Raw genomic sequence first — 25,823 nt, 5'->3', positions numbered from 1 at the left:
GAGAAACGTATTTGCTTTTTCATGGCAAATGTTTATATAGAAACGTTCTGGAATGTTCCAGCCTGTTTGCTGTATCACTACGCGTGGAATGCAACATAGTTCCTTAATTAATATGTGTGAGGGTGGCCAAATCATGACGTTGTGTCTTTGCGCGCTATGATACATGATGTGTGCTGAAAACAATGATTGCTGTGAAATTCTCCTTCTGAAGATTTGTTCCGGCCATATGCAGTGATCACTACATGACTCACCTCCTCAACGAAAAGTCGATCTAAGAAGATTCAGTTAAATTCAGTTTTTACAATATTTTCGTTTATTAAAAGTATGGAATAGTTACAAAACACTCTCACCTCCTCAGGTTATGAATGGATTCCTAAATAATAAAGTTATTATTCTGTGATGAAACTTGTGAAAGAGATAAATATATTATTTAGAAATACAAATAATAAAATTTCTCATTGTTTTTTTTTTTATGATAACAAAACAAATAAAACAAAAACTATTTATAGAAATGTAAAAAATGAAAGTTTATTTTTTTTTATTGTTTCATGATAGCACAAGAAGTGTTAAAACTAAAATAACTTTTTTAAATAAATTATTTCTATATGGTTTCGTATTTCGTTTCATGTTTAGTGACTTCCATTCCGTTCCATTTTTAGGTAAACTGAGTCCACTTCCGTCATCTTAACTTTGAACACTGGATTTTTGGACTTGACCTGAATTATTATTACCCCCCCCCCAAAAAAAAACACAAGCAATAAGGCTAACTTTTTATAAAAAAATTTTCTTAGAGCACTTTAAAAATTGCCTCTTTTTTATATAAAGGAACACTAATATATATCACTACTATATAAAATAAGAAAAGAAAACAACCGCTGAGAGACAATGCACAGATCTTTGCTACTGACTTTTCTTTGTCCAACTTTGCAAGATGGCAAGAAAGAGGAAGAAGAAAAAGAAAGAAACAAAATACTGAGGATGCAGTTTGACTCCGAAATATATTTAAATTATAAATTTCGAACAAGTAAAATATTTGTTTATTTTCATAATATTGCGTTGTAATTTAGCTTTCAAGCGCACCTGGTGCTTAATTTATTTTATTCATTCATTTTAATTAATGCTAGATAGGGAATGATGATGATGTAAAGATAGAAGCTCGGTTTTAGATGCATTAAAATTAACCAGCCACCTCTTTCCCTATTACACCACTTGATCAAGATCAGAGGAGAGAGAATTAGAGAACTTCGTCGTTTACAACCTTCAAAGTGTTGTCATAGATGGTAGTATCGTCAGCATAAATGTCTACAAATGAACTTAGAATGTGATTTGGAAAATCATTAATGTAGATCAGGAAGAAAGTTGGGTCCAGGATGGACCCCTGAGGGACTCCAGCATTAATACTGTGAGCTTCTAATTTCTGCCCATCAACCAATACTCTTGTGAACTTATCAGAGAGAAATGATTTAATAATTGAAAAGAAATTTCCAACTATACCATAGCTGGAGATTTTGTGGAGTAGACCTTGTTTAATTGCTTTAACTTATAGTGTGCTCATTTCTAATTTTTTTTATTTTTTTTTTTACGAGTGATAATCTGATATTTATTTAATATTTATTATCATTCTTTTATATTTCCCTGGGCAACGTAGGGACATTGCTCCCGCTAGTATAAAATAATTTCACTTTCCAAAAAACAAAGGTAAACATAAAAGTAAAGCCGACAGAGTTATCCCCCTTGGACTAACAAATTGTAATCGGCATCATTCAAGATGGCGGAGACAACACCAATAGGTGCGTTGCTTTCAGCGAAATACAAATCATCTTATGCATATGTCACCGTCAAGGACAGGTTACCCGTGATATTAAGCAAAATAGTCGACAGTCTTTATAGAAACAAGGAAAAAATCCACGCACAGTATGGAGTCGAAGGTAGTGAAGAACTAAAAACTTTGATCGGTAAAATATCGAAACTTCGTAATGAAGTACAAACCAACAAGCCGATCCTCCCGATAACCGATTCTGATTCCGATGTTGGCGATTGGAATGACTATTTGATCGAAGAGAAAGAACGATCGAACGGCGTGCAACCGTCTTGGTTCAACAACCCTTGGCTTTATGTCGAATGTTATATGTACAGAAGGATTCAAGAAGCCGTCAACTTGAGCCGAACCTTAAACCAGATCGACGTATTCCAAGAATCGAAAGAAGGCACGTTTTTCTCGTCGCACGAGGCAGTGAAAGTGTAAGTGAAAACCTTAATAGTTCTTATTTAGAATTCAGGTGCTAATGCACTTACTGATCCGCGTTATTTTTAAAATCGTATTTCCATGTTTAATTAAAGTTTTATGATATGTTTTTTTTATTCAATTGTAGGGTTAAAGTACAGAATAGGTACAAAACACCCTCCCATCCCATGTTAAGAATGGCTTTTTAAATAATAACGTTATTATTTCAGCACGGATCAATAAGTGCATGAGTACCTATTCCAAAAACAACGTAAATTAATCGAGTAGTTTTATTTTTAACCAAGAAAATCAGGTAAATTTTTACGACGTGCCCCAGCGTATTATAAACACCCTAACCTCCACATGTTAAGAATGGCTTTCGGAATCCCAAACACCCACCCACCTCGAAAGCCGTTCTTAAAATGGGGAGGGTTTTTTTTGGGGGGGGGGGGTATTCTAGAAGTCGTTCTTACCATGGGGAGGTTGGTGTGTTTATAATACGCTGGGTCGTCGCTGGGACGCTGGGGCAGTGGGGCAGTGCACGTCGTAAAAATTTACCGAAAATCAAATGTTATGAGTAAGCAAAAAGAGACTGTATCATGTCGCCATCTTGAAAAATAAATAAAGGCAGATAAGTACACAATAATTCAAAGTTATCAGATCAGCCTTGTAATGCTACTGATTTAATCATTTAAAATCGTTTTTCTTTATAAAACGAGAATTACTTGATCATAGGTGATTTTTGGAATATGACATTTTCGTTCCGTGACAGTTACGAACATCATAAAAAAATTTCTGTATGTATTTTTTAATTAACTGCAGAAGCAGAAGTACAAATTGGGTTTTGAGAATAGAGACCGCATGGTAAATATTTGTAGTTTTTAACCCATAATATAATGGCTATCAACTTTGACGTCAATTGAACGTAACGTCCATTTTAAAATAGGTAACCCCCACAATGTGTATTCTAATATACACAAAAATAACTATTAGGAACTCTTGTTGTTGTTGTTTTTTTTTTTTTTTTTTTCAATTTTATTGTAAAAATAAAACCAGCGTGGGCGCTTTTTTTTTTTTTTAACTGTTCTGTACTTTCACCTAACAAGTAAAATATCCAAAACATGACAAAATGGAAAATTAATTAATAATGAAAATAGTTTTCGAAATAAATTGTAAGTTTTGTTTAAAGAATAAACTGCAGCCTGTTTTGTTACATTCCCACCAAAATAATGGTGTGTAAATGAAATCGCGAAAGTACATGTTTTATGTAATAATGTAGAGATATGTTACTAATTGCAACATGGCAATTAAATTGATAACTGTTTGGTCCTAGTGCACTTATTGATCCCCGTTTTTTTTTTGTTTTTTTTTAAAATAGTATTTTCAAGTTTAATTAAAGTTTTATGATATCTGTTTTTATTAAATTGTAAGGTTAAAGTACAGAATAGGTACAAAAACACCCTCTCCTCATGGTAAGAATGGCTTCCTAAATAATAATGTTATTTCAGCACGGTGCACTAGTACCCATTATTCTTTTGGTATTTTTTTACGACAGTCTCCAGTGTATTATAAATACCCCCAACCTCCCCTTGTTAAGAGCGGCTTTTGAGGTTGAGGATGTTTATTCCGAAAGCCGTTCTTAACATGAAGAGATTGGGGGTGTTTATATTACGCTGGGTACTCTCGTAAAAAAAAAAAAAAAAATACGTTTTTTTATGGAAATTCAGTTTTGCGACATTTTATTTTCGTTCTTATTCAGAAGTCCCCCCCCCCCTTTGTTGCCGGGTACACTCGCATATTGACCGATTGTCTGGCGAGCGTATTATCATCACTTAACGATGGCCATGGTATAATGCTTTACCGCAACGCGATGCACGAACCAGAAAAAACAATTTTGTAGACCCCGATGCCCCCCCCCCCCTCCACATCGCATAGAAAGAACATGGAGTTTATGTAAACACAAATGAGAAACCGAATAATTTTTTGGCGGACATTTAGGAAATTGATCTCACCTCTAAATTCCAAAATTCATCCGTTTTTTTTTTTTTTTTTTTTTTTTTTTTTTTTTTTTTTGCAATTTATTTTCATCGATTACAAACTTAACTTTCAGATTAAAAAAAAAAAAAATAATGAAAATAAAAATTATGACTTTTATTGTCGGAGATCAGTTTTCAATTATAACGTTCTACTAAATTGAACACCTACTTTGTGACCATCACCGAGAAAAATGTTGCAGATCTAGTAGGGGGGATGGCATTAATTAGGTTAAGTGTGACATTTGTGATTCCTTGTATCACACACAGTGCACCATTACACCAATGCACCATTATCAACATTTCATTTAAAGACCTCCAAAATGAGGAATGGCTGTGATGCACGCAATATCCCGGTGTTTAATGCCCTAAGAGATAGTACCTATTGTTCTAGGTGACTTAAATTTGTGGAAAGCCAACTGGAGTTTTCAAAATATTCAACAAAATATGTTTTTTTCTCTGATGAACACGAATCAATTGTTATTTCTTTAAACATGATATCACAAATATATTTTGCCGACAATAGCCCCCCAAAAAACTTTGAAAACTTAATTTTATTAAGACAAAACGGTGAAAAAGACTGCCAAATGCTCTGGTTTACTCTATCATATGGGATACATCATTACTATCAGGTTATATATATATATTTAATCTGGAAAAAAAAATACTGTTCATAAAAGCATAGGATCAATATGCAGAGAAAATACTATGCTGAAATAATAACAATATTATTCAGAAACCCATTCTTAACATAGGGAAGCAAGTGTGCTTTGTAACTCTTTTGTACTTTCACCTTCTCTGCATAAGCACCAAACATAGATTTTATTATTTGTGTGTGTGTGTATATATATAGTCTTGGAAGTTTTTAACTTCTAAAACTGTACAAAAAAAAAAAAATTATTTTTTTATCATTCGTTAGAAAATATTTAAGTCATCCAATCACATGCAATTACTGCATCAACTTGCTCTCTCGAATTTACAATAGTACCAGTAATAATTTATTTTTTAAGGGATCATCAGTTGTTTACCATGAACCACTGTTTCGGGGATTTAAAAACAAAACAGTATATTACATCATGGCTCCCCAGCAGTGTTGATCAAACACCACCTCCCTAAATCTTAGGAAAAAAAAACATGTTACAAATATTAGATCTAGTTTCCTATTCTTAATTACTTTATCTACCCCATTAATGTTATAAAAATGAATTTCTTACCTGTGAGATTCAACTGTTTCCAAATTCAAAATGGATATATTTTTTAATTTACCAGTTTTGTATTTATAAGATTAGGATTAATCCATTTAGCTACTTATCACCTCCACTATGATTAGTATTTTGTATATTTACATTCTTATTTATTGAAAATTAAATATATATAAAGGTTAAAAATATTTATACATATATATAATTTTTTTTTTTTTTTCTTAAATACATTTTATACAGTACTAATAAAGTTTTGGATTTCCTTTATTAATATATTTTGGTTAATTTTAAACGATTCAAAAGCATCAGGATAACGAACAAATGCTTTATTTAACTGTTTAAATATTTTAGTTTTATCCCCACCTTGTTTTATCATTCTTATTACTAAGCTAGAAACTGGTGGTATAAAATCTATTAATTTTAAAGTAACGCAGGCTATTCTCAAAAACTCTGACAGAATGGTTCCATAAAACATAAAAACAGGGCAGGTACTATCTTTATGCGGCATACATACTATTTTAAAGGGGAAAGCGTTTCTTTTATCAAATATTTTATAAAGAAAAATCTCATCCTCAATTTTTATATCTAAATCCAGAAATGTAGTCTGTTGTCCTCTGTGTTCACAATTCAATTCTAACTCCTTCGAATATATAAGATGTTTATTTTTTTTTTCGAATTAATCGTTATCATTTATACATATAAGGTCATCTATAAATCTCCTACACCCATGAAAATTATGTTTTCGATATATCATTTTTTATTTGTGATGACATAAATATATACTCGAGTCTATGTAAATACAGATTTGTCCAAAATGGTGCAGGATCCAATCCCATTGGGATACCTATTATTTGGAGTAATATTTTATTTCCTAAGTATTTTAAAAATACCTTTAGAAACACTAGTTTTGCTATTTTTATTTTTACACCAGAAAGCTTTGGAGTTTGAAAAGTCATATATATTAAGTTATAAAATATATATGGCGATTAAGCTACACAGAATATTCCGTGTTTCATCCACGCTAGGATTCGTCAGGCTTTATAACGTTCTACTAAACTGAACACATACTTTGTGACCATCACCAAGAAAAATATTGCAACTCTCTCACATAAGCCTGGCGAATCCTAGCGTGGATGAAATGCGGAATATTCTGTGTAGCTTAATCGCCATATACATTTTATAACTTACTACCTAGCTCTACCTATGTATTGAGCACTGTTGAAGTAAATACTTAATGTTTACGCATAAGATTATACTTTCGTATATTAATTTATGTGATTAAATGAAGTAGTCATATATATATATATATATATATATATATATATATATATATATATATTATAGAGAGAGAGAGAGATGAAAAAAAAAAGGAACAAACAAAGTTATGTGTTCATCTCTCTAGCTAGTTGGAATACTATTTCCATTATTCTCATCATATATATATAGGGAGGCCGTGTTTACATGTGTCGCTAATTTACAAGTCAAGGTCACCAGTTTGTGGGAAAAAGGGGTAATGACTGACGTCTTAATTTGTGACAGTGACGAGAGCATTTCCCGTACAAAAAAAAACAAACAAAAACAAAAAAAAAAAACATCAATAATAGCAACGACTCTGGAACAAATTCTGAAACTCCAAATGATAAATTTTATTTAACCAGAAGTTTATTTTTATACGTGCGAGATGTGTAATTTGTATTCGATCCTGTATGTTTGTGATCTTCCATAAGCATAAAATTAGTAAGATTAAAATCCATGGATAAAGTGGGGAAATGTGCATTTTTATAAGACAAAAGTCCAAAATTATAATCCAATAAAAAAAAAAATATTTGTTTAATTGAAAGGGTATCGGCTGGACATTTTTTGTTACTGAGGGAATCGTAATTGTCCATATATTTTATGAAGAAATACTGCGAATGAACGTATACTAGGAAAGTAAGAGTTTTGCAAGGAAAAATATTCATTCTTTATTCTTTGCGTAAACTTCGTAGGTAAGGGATTGAGTAATTTATCCGTTGCAGCTTAAGCGTGGTATTCTTTGCGATGCAGTTTTACATCTTTTAGACAGAGTCAGACACGTGTGATAATCACGGGCAGTGGTGAAATAACTGGCAGAAATGTTGTCTGGAACTGATTTGCTTTTGGTGTGTCAGGTCTTTTATATCGATTTTCTAGAATGTTCCGACCTGTTCACTATCTATATGCGCAAACAGACAAAAATATAGTCCCATGGATTTGTGTGTAAAAAGGTTGCGCCACAACCATGATTCTAGGCGCTGATAGAATTACGTGGGCGAACGGTGACCAAAACCAAATTGTTCCTGAAATGAATAAATTTCAGTTAAATACATTTCTCTGATTATGTGACGAGTGATTTGATTTAGCTAGTCACTATATATATATATATATATATATATATATATATATTTAAATAAGGGAGTAGTCACCAACAATGTGTATTTGTTAACATTATTTTATTATTCCGTGTCTTGGTTTTCATTGAGAATTATGTTTGGATCATTGTAATAATGTTTTTAAGTCATTAAAATCGTTTTTACGCGCGTTTCAGACGTTCTGTGAAGCGTCCTCGTCAGAAATTATTTTCAAATGTATTGGAGATGTAAAAATGGCAATTTTCATATTTCATTTGAGTGTGTTTCCAAGGGGTGGAGGCTTGTAAGTGTTTATTATTCATTGGCATGTTCAATTTTTATTACTCTTTTATTGGACTTGTCCAGGCCACTATATATATATATATATATATATATATATATATATATATATATATATAATTATTTAAAACAAAAAAACACTGCAAAAATGTTCATTAAATTGAAAAAAGCAAAAGTTTTGGTACTTGTGCATCTATGTTACTGCAGTCAAATAATGTTATTATTTAGAAACCCATTCACAACATGAAGAGGGGTGTGTGTTTTGTAACTATTCTGTACTTTTAATGAACAAAAATATTGTAAAAATTGAAGTTCACTTGAAGATACTATAAAAAGAAATAAAAAAAAATTCACAAGCACCAAAGTTTGTAATTCTTTTCATCTGTAAAAAAAATTTTTATAACAAGATTTTATTATTTAACAATTTTGAAAAGAGAAAGTGATTTGTTGAATTGCAAATTGATGGTTATGTTTCAGATCCATTTATATGAAAAACAAACAAAAAAGAACACTGATTTTATTTTCACAAAATTGGGGGGGGGGGAAAAAAGGAAAGATTAAAAAGAAAGTAAGTTAAACAAAAACAACTTACTATTAGAAAATCTTTCTTTTTGTCAAGTAGAGTCCAAACTTTTGGGGGTCACCGGTTTAAAATAGCAGACGAGTAAATTAAGCAAGAGTCGGCAGACATTTTGAGTAGAAAACTACAATTTTACTGTCTTTATGACTTTAATTATCTATCGATTATTGCATCTTGCTAGCTGTTCCTTAACAGAAAATATCACCTTGAAAAAAATAAAAAATAAAAAAATAATGGTGAAACTTGGATTTATCACCGCCCTCCCTTATTTATTTGTATCTGTTGCATTCCTTTCTTCCTTATTTATTGGTACTCATACATTTATTGTACCATACTTTTTTAATAGTATTTTCAAGTTAAGTTTAAGTTTTATGATGTCTTTTTTTATTTTTTAAATTAAATTTTTAGGTGAAAGTACAAAATAGTTACAAAACACCCTGCCCTGCACCTGTTAAGAATGTCTTTCTAAATAATAACGTTATTTCAGCACCGTACAATAAGTGTATAAGTATCTCTTTTTTTTTTTCCTATGGTTGTGAGGATCCAAGTCATTTTGTTTTGTCCGTGTTTCACGTTTCACATAGACGAAACTTGCTATAACTTTTTACTGTTTTTTTTTTTTTTTTAATTTTTTGCGTTTTACTGACATCTAAAATCTTTTGTTTAAAAAAAAAAGTTTGGGAGCTATGAAAGCAGTAGAAGCCTATTTAACTATAACTAATTTTCAATCATTGATGACCGATCGGTAATCAGTCATTTAGATATTACTTTGAAAAATAATTACACAGGTCCATAGGAACCTCCAAAGTACACCACAGAACCATGTTATGTAATATAAGTTAATAACTATTGTATAATTTAATATAACATAATTATAAGTTAATATAATCATAACTTTAGTACTATTTGATATAACATTAATATAAATTAATATTATCATAATTTTAGGACTATTTAATATAATATGAAGATGAATTAATAGCATAATAACTTTAGTACTATTTAATAAAACATTAATATAAGTTAATATCATAAATTTATAGTACTATTTAATGACATAACAAGTTAATTAACTCTAATTGTCCTATATAATATAACATTAATATGGGTTAATATCATAACTTTAGTACTATTTAATATAACATTAATATGAGTTAATATCGTAACTTTAGTACTATTTAATATAACATTAATATGAGTTAATATCGTAACTTTAGTACTATTTAATATAACATTAATATGAGTTAATATCGTAACTTTAATACTATTTAATATAACATTAATATGAGTTAATGTCATAACATTAGTACTATTTAATGACATTAACACAAGTTAATATAACTTTAGTACTATTTAATATAACATTAATATAAGTTAATATATTAATTTTAGTACTATTTAATATAACATTAATATAAGTTAATATATTAATTTTAGTACTATTTAATATAACATTAATATAAGTTAATATATTAATTTTAGTACTATTTAATATAATATTAATACAAGTTAATATCATAACTTTCGGGCTATTTAATATAACGTTAATATAAGTTAATATAACTTTTGTACTATTCAATGACATTAATACAAGTCATTATCATAACATTAGTACTATTTAATTTAACATTGATATAAGTTTATATCATAACTTTAGTACTATTTAATATAATATTAATAAAGTGTTTATATTATAAATTTTGTACTATTTAATAACATTAATATAAGTAAATATCATAACTGTGTACTATTTAAAAACCTATCATAAGTTAATATAACCTTTGTATTTATGACATTAATATAAGTTAATATAACTTTTGCACTATTTTAATATAAGTTCATTTCATCATAAATTTAGTTTTATTTAATATAACATTTATAAGTAAATATCTAAATTTTGTATTATTTAATGGCATTAATACAAGTTAATATCCCACCTTTAGTACTATTTAATATAACATTAATATTGTCATAACTTTAGTCCTATTTAATATAACATTAATACAGGGTGACCAAAAAAAAAAACTGGCCCCAACTCTAATTAGGCTCCGTTTCTTAGTGTTTTGTTCAAATGAAATGAAACTTTGGTCATTTTTTTAATGAAATTAATATAAGTTAATATCCTAACTTTAGTACTATTTAATATCACATTAATATAAGTTAATATCATAAGTTGTGTACTATTTAATGACATTAATACAAGTTAATATCATAACTTTAGTACTATTTAATATCACATTAATATAAGTTAATATCAGAACTTTTGTAATATTTGTTATAACGTTAATATAAGTTAATAACATCATAACTTTATTACTTTTTAATATAGCATTAATATATGTTAATACCATCATAAATTTATCGTAACTTTAATACTTTTTAATATAATCATAATATAAGTTAATGCTATTATAACTTTTGTTCTATTTAATATAGTGTCAATATAATTTAATACCATCATAACTTTTGTAGTATTTGATATGACATTAATATACATTTATATCATAACTTATGTATCATTTAACAATAATTTCAAATACACCAGTAATAATCGAGACGAAAATCGTATTCGTATTTTTGATACCTTAAAAATATGATAGTAAATATTTTCTTTTAACAACATGCCCTCCAACACATTTCATTTTATGAAAATGTGAACAAAATATACTAGAATTAATGGAGATTTCAAAATTTAACAAAACTTTTACATTAATGTTTGAGGTCTGCATTAACTTAAAAGCAATTTCTGAATGCACAGAATGAGTTTTGTTGAGATCTCTAAAACTTTTTTTTTTCTTCTAAAATGAAGGATGCTGTTAACAGCAAACTTATTATTGTTAACAGTTAATAATTTTCAACAGAGAAGGGGGCAAGACACTGATGAGGCGAAATAACCAACAAACCCTACATGGGCAAGAAAGGTAGACCTCCCCAGTCCACTCTGATACTGCTTGATGGCTGAGGGGTGAAAAATAACTCAAAATTCTCAAAAACTCGAGCGCTTGGATATGACTTTAAACTATATCCGATGGTGAAGCCCCAGCTTGCGGGCTTTGGGGAGTGTGGAGCCACCCCTTAATTGCCATTGCTCCCAGGTCCACTCTGACTCAGAGTGGTAGTACCTGTTAGGGTCCCAACTATGGGTTAAATAGAAACTGACTTGGAAAAAAAAAATGTATTCTATTAAAAAATTTTTCTTCAAAATCACTGGATTCGGCATTAAATAACCTGAAAAGGGTTGATATGTCGTAAAACAAAAAGAACCAACCAACCAACCAACCAACCAACCAAAAACTTGATATGTTAGAACAATTCAAAAACCGAAAAGTGAACAAAAATATAGGTAATAAAAATATACAGATCAGTTGGAAATGCTCAACCTATTATTGACGGCAGTTATGAGATTGAGCTGTATTTTTTGTGTAATTTTTGATTTTGTTAAGTCTACAACATCAAAGTTTTACTGTGACTAAACTCGGACACAAAATCTGGAAACTTATTTTGCTTTTTTTTTCTTATGGGATAGAGAAAACGCTTCTCTTTTTATTGTTTTTAAGAATAAAAAAGAACACACGCTCTTCATTAACACTAATCGGTGGTAATAAAATTCGAATTGATAATATGCCATTGTTTTTTTTTTGTATACAAAAGTTTAGCCATGCTGATGACAGCTGATAGCTAAAAACCTGTGTTCATGGATAACTTTATGCACATAAAAATATTTAGATATTTAAAAAAAAAAATGCCCCATTAATAAAAGGGGCGACACGTTTATATGCAAAATTAAAGGGCAGGGGTAATTCTCTTATCGCTTACATAAGCAAAATTAAAATACAAAAAAAAGACAGTGTTTCAAACTGCTAATATTGCTAAAAAAAATAACAACCACCACCCCAGATCTTTGATTTAAAGTGATAAAATCATGCATAAAATGTGAAAGTTTCATAGCTCAGTGGTAAAACGCCAGACTGTGGATTGTGTGATCATGGGTTTGAGCCTTGCCAAAAAAAGTTTAGCTATGCTGACGACAGCTGATAGTTAGAAACATGTGTGATCCTGGATAACTTTATGCACTTAAAAATATTTAAATATTTGGTATTTGTCCAGTTTAATCAAGACATTAAAAAATGAAAATATTGAGAAAAAAAAAATAGGTTATATTGTATGTATCCGTTTTGGTTTGAAGATCTTTGAAAAAAACTTTCACTTGATTTGATCGAGTAGTTTTTATTTTTTTTTTTTTTTTACAGCGGAAGAACACGTTTTTATGACAGCACGTTGAAGGCAGACATCTTGGAATTTAAAAAAATTTTTGTTTGGATTTTTAAAAAACGCCACAGGGAGATAACTTCAGTTAAAGTGCCGACACTTCCTCCCCATCTTTAATACTAGCTTTTCTTCCTAAAAATCGAACCTTTTGCTTGGTATCATAACAAATTGTTTTTTCGCTGTAAAAAAAAAACTACTTGATGAAATTAAGTGAATTTTTTTTCAGAGAACTTCGTTCCATAACGGATACATACAATTTAAACTTTTTTCGATATTTTAATTTTTTTAATGTCTTGATTAAACTGTACAAGTACCAAATATTTAGATATTTAAATATTAAAAAATAAACAAATAATAAAATAAAAAATAGATAAATATGCCCTGTTAATAAAAGAGGCAACACATTTATATGCAAAAAATAAAGGGCAGGTAACTCCCTCATTGCTTAGGTAAGCAAAATTAAAAACATTATTTTAAACTGTTAATATTGCTTAAAAAACATAGCAGCAGATCCTGTGTGTGTGTATGTGTGCAATATATAATAAACTAGCCTGGGTGTCCGGCGTTGCCCGGGTGTTTGGAGGTGTGTGTTAAGCAAAAAAAAAAAGTGGTAGTATGCAGGCTGGCTCGAACTCATGACGTGAAGGTGGAAAAGAAAGTGAAACAAAACCTGACGTCCTACCCCTACCCCATGATGAAATCGGAAGTTTGAAACGTTGAAATTAGTAAAGTCATTCCAACCGATATGATGACTTGCAAAAATGTCGACACAAAAAAACTGACCCTCCTTGTAGAAAAGTGCCCAGTTGAGGGTGAAAGAATTAATGTTTTTAGCAAATTTTTCGATATTTGGCGTCCGAAGGGTCGAGCTTCAAAACAATACTGATCTCGTGAAAATCCGTCTCCTCTGTCAAAAGTTTTAGGCAGACATACATACATACATACACACATACAAACATGCATTTAAACACGTGAGATTTATATAATAGACTAGCGGGGGGTACCCGGCGTTTCCCGGGTGATTGTAGGTGTGTGTGTTTTTGGGTAAATGGAAAGAAAAATCATTGGTTGTTTTTAAAAAAAAAACGAAGCCTTGACGCACAGTTGGAAAATAGTAAAGTGTGAAAAAACAAAAAAAAAAACAGGTGCCGGTTTTTGACGAGTCATTGACGTGAACTTTGAGTGTGGGACAGTATTTACCGCGAGTCTGTTGGCTTCTTTTTTTTATACGAAAAAGCTTAATTCACATGTGGTGATCATAAGCAATAGATATTCAGCAGTTAACATTTTCTGCGGGATAGTTTTTAATGAGGTCAATAAACTGGTTTGTTTGTTTTTACCTAACTTTGGGGAAAACCAGCTCCCTGTTTATTAGGGGGAGTGTCTTGTCTCGAAATGAAAGCAACCGTCTGATATAAGGAGAAATTCCACATTGATCAAAAGCTAAGTGCTTTCTAGACGTTTCGGCACGAAAGCCGAGAACACGACCTGTTTGAATTTAGTTTCACTGTATTTATACTAAAAAGCAGGACAAACAGGGGACAGAGTGAAATAGCGCGAATCTTATAAAAGTCGATGTAAATAAATCCACATGCGACCCCGCGTTCCCAAATCCTAGATATGGGGTATATAAACACTTCTAAGCTATAGTAACGACCCCGGGAGCGTCAGGGAAAAAAGCCTTTTCGAGACATACAAAAAATGCGCGTGCGCATTTGCCTTTTATAGATATAGACTAGTGAGAGTACCCGGCGTTGCCCGGGTGTTTAGAGATGTGTGTGCTTAAATCCAAACAAAAGAATAAGCAAAGTAATCACCCTGTTTAAATATTATAAAAAAAATGTTAAAACTTTAAAAAAATCAAAAAAAAAAAAAAAAAACTAACGTAAGGCAAACTAACGATGTTAAAATTTCTTAAAATCGTAAAAACAAAAACAAAAAAGAAAACGCGAATGTGATAAAAAAAAAAAAAAGAAAAACGAAAGAATTATCACCCGGTTTAAATATTATAAAAAAAAAAATGTTAAAACTTAAAAAAATCGAAAAAAATCCCCAAAAAATTAATGTAAGGCAAATGAACGATGTTTAAATTTCTTAAAATCGGAAAAACAAAAACAAAAAAGAAAACACGAATGTGATGAAAAAAACGTTAAAACTTATTTAAAAAATCTGAAAAATAAAATTAAAAAAAAAACACAGAACGTGAAAAATGGCTTAAATAACCCTGTTTCAATATAAAACTTTAAAAATCGGAAAAAAAAACAAAACAAAAAAAAAACATCTCCCACCACGATTCGAACTCACAACCTTTAGATAAAGTGTGCAAAAAACCTGACACGTTACCTGCTCTGCCAACAAAGAGCAACTGAAACGTGTTTGAATTTATTTATTTAAATATTAAAAACAGAATTGACACGTGCCCGCTAGTTCTATTTGACTTCATTAATGAGGTCAAATAGAAGTCGCGGAGTTAATTTTTGCTGCGGGGCAGCTTTTGGGTTTGTTTACCCAACTTTGACTAGTTGTTTCCCCAAGATGTTGGGGAGGGGGAAACCAGCTCCCTGTTGTTCAGATTGAATAGCAATTGTCTGATATAAGGAGTTTGGCCCCACATTGATCAAAGCTGATTGCTTCTGGACGTTTCCCGGTGCGATTGCCGGGAATGCTCCCTTAGCTTTGAATTAGTTTCGGTTTTATACAAAAACTGAATGACGGGCTGAAATAGCAATAATTTTGTAAAAATCGACGTAAATAAATCTAGAGGCGACCCGTGTTCCCAAATCCTAGATATTATTATCTAGGGGGTATATAAACACTTCTAAGCGATAGTACCCCCCCCCTCCCCGGGACCGTCGGCGAAAAAAGCCTTTTCGAGACCTACAAAAAATGCGTGTGCGCATTTGCCTTTTATATATATAGATAGAATTAACATTGTGCACAGAAAATCTTAACTCTTTCTTTTTTTTTTTTTTTTTTTGTAAAATAACTTATAAAAGTAAACAATAATTTTTATTGTTATTATCATTTCATTTTGCATATTTTTATGATGCTTGCTCATAATGGTGATCTTTTAAACCTACGCATCTCAGGTGGGAACATTATTATATACTTACGTGTCATGGCGAAATTAGAAAGTTTTGGGGACATATTTATGTAGTTGCAGAGGGAAAAGTAGTATCAAATGAAAGAATGACAAATTCTTTCCATACAAAAAAATATTTCCATCATTCCTGGAATTACAGTAGCAACCAGACTTGTAAAAAAGAACTTCAAAAACTATCTGACCCGATGTACCAAGGGCAAGAGATATACAAACATTTGCATTTAAAGGGACAGTTACAATCTTAAAAAGATCTCTTTGTTGGACTGTATGAGATAGCGGCCTCCTGTAGGATGCCTCATCCCTGGCTAGAACAAAATGATAAAAGTTAAAAAAAAAAAAAAGAAAAAAAAAAAAAAGAGACTTTTGGTTTTTCTAAAATCATCATAAATTTAAATATAATAAAAGTTAATTTCTTTCATATTAAATCAGAACAAATATCCTTAAATCAGTCTGCATGTTTAACGATGAAGATGCTTTAAACTTAGATATGACGGGCTGACTATGGGGGCGTTTTTATTGAGATGCACACACATATATCTAAATCAACATCTTCCCATTCACTGTAGGCATTTGTTTAACAATGAAAATACCATTTCAAACGGAAGTGTAATATACAGAACAGCTGAAAAAGCTTCCCACAAACATCTGACGATGCATCTTGAAATTAACTTCTTTTACACAAAAATAAAATGACGCTGCCTTTTAGTGCTTGCTAATATTGATGTTATCTCTCCAGGGAGCCCAAAGCTAAAGTCCGCAAAATCTGGAGACAAATGGTAATCAAAGGCCTGACCACTAGTGAAAAGTTCATTGTTGAACATGTGGAAACCAAAAGGAAGGCCAGTCAACAAAATTCAACAGACCACCAATATGATGCACTGACCTTCACCTGTGACATCCGCAACTGACAATGTAGATTAAAGATAGGCTTATTCAACCGTAGAAGACGGTGTTCAATCACCTCTACCAGTGCAACCCCATAGTCTTCTTGACTAACGGATGCCAACAACAATATTGATGTAAGAGAAACTCATCATCATATTGTATAAATTCAAACATTCTGTTGTTGGCATTGGTTTCCCCGATATTTTTCTAGTCAGAATTCTTTCTAGAAAGACGATTGGTACTTACGGGAAGGACCACATGAAGATTGACAACATCCTAAGTGAAAGTAAGTTTTTTATGGGATGAACTGGATTTGAATTGGGACACCCAGGTTGTCAGTCTGTGTCGTTAACCACTAAACCTTTCAGAGAAATTGAATTTAATTAATTTATTGTTATTTTTATTTATCTATTTTTTCATTTCAGGTTATTGACCTTTTTGGATGATTCCATTTCCAACCAAAAATCAATCGATGATAATATATTGGTGAAAAGTGCCTTGTCCAAATTTCTCCGCTTTTCCCTCTGGGGAAACAAATGTGATCTTTCTATATCGGCTGGATTCGAAAACTCCCAGAAGCAAAGTCCGGTGAAAACATTGGAAAAACTAGAATCCAATATTCTCGTTGACAACACTGAAGATATTTTCAATGTTTTAAATCAGCTTAAGAATAAGAAAGAAGGTCCCTTAGAAATGGATATAATTTTAGACAATGCTGGATATGAGGTGCTTACTGATTTCTGCCTGGCAGAGTTTCTCCTTTGCTCTGGTTTTGCAAAATGTGTCCGTTTTCATGGCAAGAACTTCCCTTGGTTTGTTTCAGATGTGACACGCAGGGATTTTGAGTGGACTCTTAACACAATGGCTGCTTCAGAGAACAGTGTTTGTGCCACTTTTGGAAAGACTTGGGAGCGGCGCCTTGCTGACGGTAGTTGGAAGTTTACCACTCATAGATTTTGGACTTTGCCTCATGATTTTAATAAAATGAAAACTAATTCTCACAACTTGTACGACCAACTTGCTTCAAGTGATTTTCTCATCTTCAAAGGAGATCTTAACTATCGGAAATTAGTTGGCGACATCAATTGGGATATGACTACTTCCTTTTCCAAAAGTATCCGAGATTTTCACCCTGCACCGGTATGTGCGCTCCGGGCAATTAAGTGTGACACTGTTGTCGGACTAAATGAAGGTATTGCTGAAAAAGTGGCCAAAGAAGATCCACAATGGTTGATCAACGGAAATTGGGGCTTAATTTGCTTGTCTCAAAATCCATCTTGACTTAAAAAAAAAAATGTTTTTAATCGAAGGTGATCTCTACTCCATCTTTTTTAATTCTGCATTCCTGTTATTTTTGTATTGCTTTTATATGCTGATACATCATATGAGGTAAATGGAAAATATTTGCAAATTAAAAATTTTGGCACTTGTTAAGATAATTGAAAGATCGATTTTTTTTTTTTTTTTTTTTTTTAGATATGTGGTTTTCAGCAAGAACAAAAGCACTTACTCAATTACCATGTTGAAAATAATAATATATCCAAAAATTACAAAAATTCATGAGTAGAACAACTACGATTGTATGTTTAGTAAACAAAAAGAAAAAAGTCTATCAGTATGGTCTAAAACAGTGCATCCGCCATTAAAGTAGCAAAAAGGGAGATAAATAGTACCTGCAATCTTTAAAGTGTTTGCATCTAAGGGAAAAGCCATTATCTGTAAAAATTATTTTTAACCATAAATAATTTTTTACTCGAATTTTCGTAATTTTTGGATATATTACTATTTTCGACATTAGAATTAAGTATTTTTTTTTTGTTTTTGCTTAAAACCACATATTTAAAAAAATCGATTGGTCGATTCTATCTTAGCAAGCACCAGATTTCTTAACCCTTCGTGGACTGGGTGTTTAAAATTACCTAGAATACCAGATAAAGTCAAGTAAATGCATTATGTATGAACTCAGAATTGCCAAACTTTACATATTTTTTAAGCCTTTTGTGATGAAATCTTATACTGTTTTTTTTTTTTATATAACATATTTATTTTTTTTTCTTATTTGTGTCTAAGAAATGAAAAAATAAAAAAAACATCTTTTATTTAAAAAATTTACATTTCTTAATCAAACAAGTGAATATAAGCAACTAAAGATGCTTTTTTAAAATTTTCTTTACATTTAATTGGGTGCTTATGTTATGCAATGTTTTAAGGGAACCAACACGTATGTAGCCTCAGTCACAAGATAGACAAAGAATAAAAGAGAACAACCCGCTTTCAACTCTAAAGAAACCGAAATTTTTTGAATATTTATTAATTGATGTATAATGAATATTTATTAATTGATGTATAATGGATATTGTTTGAAGTTCATAAAAGTTGGAGATATCTGAAATTGCTAACACTAAATTAAGCTTAACCCACATTTAGGCCCTTTATGCATAGCAACTTTGTTGTGAATTCATAATTTAGGGGTGAATACTATACTATTATATAAACATTTATTTCCTCATTCTTCCGATACGCGTGACTTCTCGTTACAACTGTGATATCTCTCACATGATCATTTTTTCAACATGTTCTCAAACGACATCCACATCTCTGTGATCATCTTCTCGAATGTGTTCTCTCTCCTTTTTTTTCCCCCCTTCTTTTTCCTTACCGTGACGTCATTTCGCTCACAACTCGATACGTGCATATAGCTGTCCATGCTATGTTACAATTAGTGCGAAATTTGTAAATCAAAATATTAAATTTGCAAGTAAAACCAATGGTATTTACTTAATTGTCATATGGCAATAATGAACATATCCAAAAATTACGAAAAACGAGTAGGTAGAAAATTAATTATTACTGAAAACAGTTTTTGAAGACAATTAATGAAAATGGAGTCTTGCTAAAAATTGGACTAATATTTGAGAAAATATTTACCTCCCTTATTACGAGTCACTCTTAACTTTCTTTATTTTTAACAAAACTCAGTTTTTACTAATTGTTTTAAAAAACTATTTTCATTAATAATTAATTTTCTTCTACTTTATCGTTTTTCATAATTTTTGGATATGTTCATTACATTAGTGACATGACAATTAAATCGATACCATTGGTTTTACTTGAAATTCAATTTTTCAAATTTCACTCTGATAACATAGGAGCACCCAACTAAATATTAAGAAAAGACATACCTGTTATTGATTTTAGTTCTCTTAGATACAAACCGACTTATATGTCAATCAAATTTGATGAGCAAATCTCAGTTTTTAAAATTATACCAAAATGAAATAGAAATGAAGCAGAGACACAAAAGTGTGGTAGTTTCTAAGAACCTTAAATATTTTTAGGCTGGAATTTCATTGCGATTAATACTTGTGAATATTCATTAACCTCTAATACCTAAATTCAGTGACTGTGGGAATTTTTTTTTCCATAATTAGTGAAAAATAATTAATATCACACGACTTGCTGAGATCTCTAGGTACACCACCCGTTCACGAATGGTTAGTAGGTACGTTCACTCAATAATTTAAAAAAAAAAAAAATTGAAAAAAAAACAAAAAATTTGAAAAAAAAAACAAAAAAAAAAACAAACCCTGAAATATTCAATTAACGTTTTTAAATTTAAAAACGTTTTCTTTTAACTTGAATGATGTTCTTGCATATAAATGCAATTGTAAAATTTTGGATCATTAAAAAAAAAAAAAAACTTAAAATTAAAAAAAATTTGTTTTGTTTTTATGAACCCTTGTGCAAATATTTCACTCAAATGTAACCATTGAAAAATAACATTACATCTACTGCCCATCCTACACACGCACAGCCTTTTCTAGAAAAAAATCAGAATTTATAATTGTTACCATTTTTTGCAGAATACCATATTCTTGGTGTATCATCATCATCATCATCTAGTTTTGGTATTTAAGGTGTTGTGAGTATTCCGGATTCTGGGGTGGGCAACACCAGGCAATGTTTCACACCTGCTCTTCATGTTGTCCAATCCAAAGGGCTAATAAGACATGTTGTATGTCACTTCATAAGCATTCAAGCCAGGTCTTCCTTGATCATCCATGAATGCTATTAAGCAGATGCAAGGGGTTGTACAGTGTACGTGACTAAACCACCTGAAATGCAGAGTACGTATCCAAAATCACACCATATACCAAACTTCATGGTTGAAGTGATTCTTTAGTTTGTTGTCACACCCTCACCTGATCATAATGTGATGATTATGAAGTGTTTGGGACCATGTCCCACTATCATGCAAGATGCTGCATAGAAACACGAACTGAAAAAAAAAATCTTGTTGCCCCAAGTCCTGAAAGAAAAGAAACAAAAATGCCCTTCTTTTTATTCTCCATTTTTTTTCAAGTTTTCACACTTTATTTCCTTTCTTTCTAAATGGTGCTATCCTTCCTTTGGTATTTCTAAAACCCTCCACAGACACTTTCCATGGAACCAACAGTTGTTTATCCCATTGTATTTCGATTTTTTTTTTTTTTTTTTTTTTTTTCAAATTCTTATTTCTCATTGCATTCAATATTTTATGGCATTGAACAAAATATTCTACGAATGATAAAATTTTTTAATTTCTCTTGAGAATTTAAACTGAAAAACAATTTGACATATCTTTGCACATATAAAGGCTTGTGATGAAACTGGTCTTCATATTTATTGCCTCTACACCAGTTTTTATATATTTTTGTTGAAAAATTTGAATTACTTCAGCTTTTCCTTTTGTTACTCTCATATTTTGAATTTACTGATGTTAATAATTATCTCAATTTTATAACAGTACTCACTTTATATACCTGATGCTGCATGAAATGCAGTGAAGTGATTTTGGTTTTGTAAGTTTTATGTTGTAAGGGAGACAACTCTTATATTCTTCAATAAAAAAAATATGAGCTATTTCTCCTACTGGTTTTGATTTTTCAGTCATAATTTAAAAATGGGTACTTGTACAGTTTAATCAAGACATTAAAAAAATTAAAATATTACACGTATCCGTTATGGAACGAAGTTCTCAGAAAAAAATTTCACTTAAGTAGTTTTTTTTTTTTTTTTTTTTTACAGCGAAAAAACAATTTGTTATGGATACCGAGCAAAAGGTTCGATTTTTAGGAAGAAAAGCTAGTAATAAAGATGGGGAGGGAGTATCGGCGCTTTTTTAACTGGAGTTATCTCCCCGTGGCGTGTTTCACAAATTTCGTAATGGCTGACTTCAACACGCTCTCATAAGAACGTGTTTTTCCACTAAAAAAAAACAAAAAAAAAACTTCTCAATCAAATTAAATGAAATTTTTTTTCAGATCTTCAGTCCAAAACGGATATGTACAATATAACCTTTTTTTCGATATTTTCATTTTTTAATGTCTTCATTAAGCTGTACAAGTACCGAGAAATGTTTACATTTTTACTTGTGTGGCTGCATCATTTTTGTAAAACTGTAGCAAAGTATGTTATTATAGTGTTAATAACAAGAATATTTGTTAGAATCAAATTTTCATATGTTAACTCCTATGCTACTAACTGGTCATCCAGCATTGCCTTGAAGTATAATATGCTTAAATATGATATTTTAATTTATACATATTGCATATGTATTATAGAATCAGTCCTCTATTGATATTACGAGGAATAATTTGCCCGGTGGATTAATTTGCAAAAAATAAAAAAAAAATTAAAAAAAATAAAAATAATGATAATGTTGTTCATCAAATTCTGTCTGTGTTTGTTTACAATATCACGTCAGCTGATATTTGGGCTTGGCAATCTTAAAAATATTTCTTCTGTTATAAATGAAAAAAAATAAAAAAAATTTTTACAGGGGAATATTTTACATTACACTGGCCGGTGTAACAAAATATTCTCCAGCAAAAATTCTTTTTTTTTTTTCTATAAGAGAAAGACTATTTTTAAGATCGGATTTTTTCTGTACAAATTATCAGATGAATTTCTGTACAAAACATATCTAAGAACACTGCCAGACACGTAAATTAGTTTTGTGTGAAATTTGCAAAAGATAGGTTCTGAAATGGCTGAACCTATAAAAGCCGTAAAAGTTCCCTCTGACTCTCTTTCCTCTGATCTTGAACATGTGGTACAATGGAGGAAAGCGGTGGCTGGTTACTTTTAATGCATCTAAAACCAAGCTTCTATCTTTATATCATTATTGCTCTGATCCTCATCTGGCATCAGTTGAAATGAATGGCTCTCGTCTTGGGGAGGCTCCATGTTTTGACAAGCTTCTGGGCTTGATCTTTACTCCTGATCTAAAATGGAACACATATATCAAATCCGTTGCCAAAGTTGTTGGAAAAATGGTAGGATCCTTTTACCGCTCTAGTAGATATCTCACTCCTAATGCAATTCTCTACCTATATAAAAGTTAGGTACGGCCAATGATGGAGTACTGTTGCCACATCTGGCAGGAGCCACTAGAAGTAGCTTATCCTGCCTTGACAGAATTCAAAATAGATTTTGTAACTTAGTAGGGGATGCCCTTTTCTCTTTCCTGCAACCTCTTTCCAACAGAAGAGACGTTGTGATCCTGTCTCTGCTTTATCGTTATTTTCACGGCAAATGCTCATCTGGGCCAATCTATGGTCCCCCCTCGCCAAATTTTCACAAAAAACACTTGTCTAACAAAAACCACTATCAATAATTTCCCACACTCTTTATTTGTGCCTAAATCAAAATGTAGATTCCATGAACAAAGCTTCTTTCTTAGAACTGTGCACCTGTGAAACTCTTCTGCTTTCCTGCTTACTACAATTTGATTGTCTTCAAGTCCAACCTAAACAAGTTCTTGATGAATCGTCAAGTTCCCAAAGGGAGGTTGTTTTAATATTCTTGTCTAGGGTTGTCAGATTGGCCTATTTAAAGCCAATATTCTCAAATTTGGCCTTTTTTGACGCAGCTTGGCCTTCAAAAATTGAAAAAAAAAAACAACAAAAAAAAAAACAACAACAAATACAAAGCGTAATAGATTGACTAAGGGAGAAATATTTTTATTTGCGGACTCATTTTTATAGTTGTTTAACAACGTTTCGGACAACTATTCCTCTGGCCTTTGCCAGGTTGTTAACCTCGAAGTTCACAGGCTGTCTGCGAAGATTTTGCTCTCAGCTATAAAGAAAGTCCTTTGTGTAGTAACAATTATGAAAGATAGAAAGAAAGACAGGTTGAGAAGGCCTTTATTTACTTACTGCTGGGATATGAGATTTTAACCAACGTAGGAGTTTTTTTTGTTTTGTTTTTTTTTATAGAAAGGTCGAAATACTTAGCAAACTCGAAAAAGTTTGCTCCCTTCTCTTCGCAATTGGAGCTTACATTTTATAATTTCGTCTATTTTAAAAATGAAAGTGCTCTCGCGTGAGATTAGTTGAAATATCTGTAGACAAAGATAACTTATCTGAAATAATGTTCCAAGAGGGTTCTTTTATAGCGAGGAATTTCCTCATTTTCCTGAAGACCTAAAAAAAAAAAAAAAAAAACATACAGTTCTTTGTATAATAACGTTCTCTGAAGAAGCAAGAAGTCTGGTAAAAAAAATAACTTCCAAATTCCTTCTTTAAGTCCAGTCAGAATAGAAATATTCTTTTCTTTTGACTTAGAAAAACAGCAGCTTGAGACGTATTCATTTTCTTCTTCAAGCCTTAGAAGAAAATATCTAATTATAGTGATAGACACTTACAATTCAATCTTTCCTCATGAGAATATTTCCCACATGTGTCTTCTCTCCTCCCAGCTGGTATTTTTCCGACATATTTAACTGCCAAGTCTTCGACAGATTGGATTTACTTGAAGTAGATTTCTTTCAGCAAGATACGAATTCATCAGGTAACTTAGACAGAATCACTTTAACATTATAAACTTAGACGAGTTCACTTCATTTTAACGTTCTGTTTGGACAAAAAGAAGAAAGCACGTCAACACTTTTCAAGTGCCAAGTCCGAACTGCCAACTTTTTAACTTGAATTTTATAACAAAATGCGGGTATGTACAGATCAATCAACAGTCAGAAATTAGTCACATGACCAACAACATCAGCAAACTCAAGAGAAAGAAAGAAGAGGGGGGAAAAAAGGAGAATAAATATACCCTCTCCTTCTCCTATCCCCCCCCCATAAAAAAAATTTTCTACACGTACCATCTTTGGCGTGGGTGGGAAGAGAATGGAATTTCAATTTAATTACTTAATAGTAATAATGTTTTTACCTGTGTTCAAAATAGGTTTTATCTATAAAAAGAAATGGCAGAAGAACTCGGTGGAACGTTTAACAGATGTATTGAACAAGTTACGATTGAGATTCTGAAAATGTAACCACTGGATGTGCGATGATACATTTGATTTGGAGCTGCAGTCTGCAACGTGTGCGTCTCGAAGTTTTATGGCTGACGCCAGACTTCAAACTCCAAGGGCGACTACTCCCTTTTCCGTCCAAGGGAAGTAACTATTTTATTAGGTTACTCTTAAAATGTATTTTTTTTTTTTTTTTTTTTTTTAATTACTGCACACGCACCAATTTTTGTCATAATTTTTACAGAAAAATGTGTAATGCATCTGGCTTTTGTCATGGATATAATTTTTGAACCCTTCTATGTGGAACATTACAAAGACTTTATTTTAAGTTGTCCTTTTGACTGTAGTTTTTGCTAATACTCCATCTTCTCGGGGCAATATTGACTTTCAGACATTTTTATATAAAAAAAAGTGAAAATTTCATTTTTGTTTTGGTATTGTTAAATTAACGAGAAGAATATTTAATAAAGATGAAAACTGTTTAAACGGATTTCTTATGGTATCAAGTTATGGTTTGATAGTTAAAATCTGATTATAGGTGAAAGGTAATAATCGGAAG

The 25,823-nt window shown here is 31.2% G+C and overlaps 1 protein-coding gene across 1 annotated transcript; it reads left to right on the top strand.

The window, feature by feature from the left end:
• The first annotated feature begins 1,740 nt into the window (after positions 1–1,740).
• On the top strand, positions 1,741–19,055 carry LOC145277095 (damage-control phosphatase 1-like). Its single transcript, XM_080128763.1, has 2 exons — positions 1,741–2,241; positions 17,391–19,055. Exons 1-2 carry the CDS (start codon positions 1,769–1,771, stop codon positions 18,244–18,246), a joined length of 1,329 nt encoding a protein of 442 aa, XP_079984889.1. The 5' UTR covers positions 1,741–1,768; the 3' UTR covers positions 18,247–19,055.
• Positions 19,056–25,823: the final 6,768 nt, after the last annotated feature.

Source organism: Euprymna scolopes, chromosome 1 (assembly GCF_053919585.1).
Source record: "Euprymna scolopes isolate OS-2025 chromosome 1, ASM5391958v1, whole genome shotgun sequence".
Taxonomy (NCBI): Eukaryota; Metazoa; Mollusca; class Cephalopoda; order Sepiida; family Sepiolidae; genus Euprymna; species Euprymna scolopes.
This window is presented reverse-complemented; position numbering and strand designations above follow the sequence as displayed.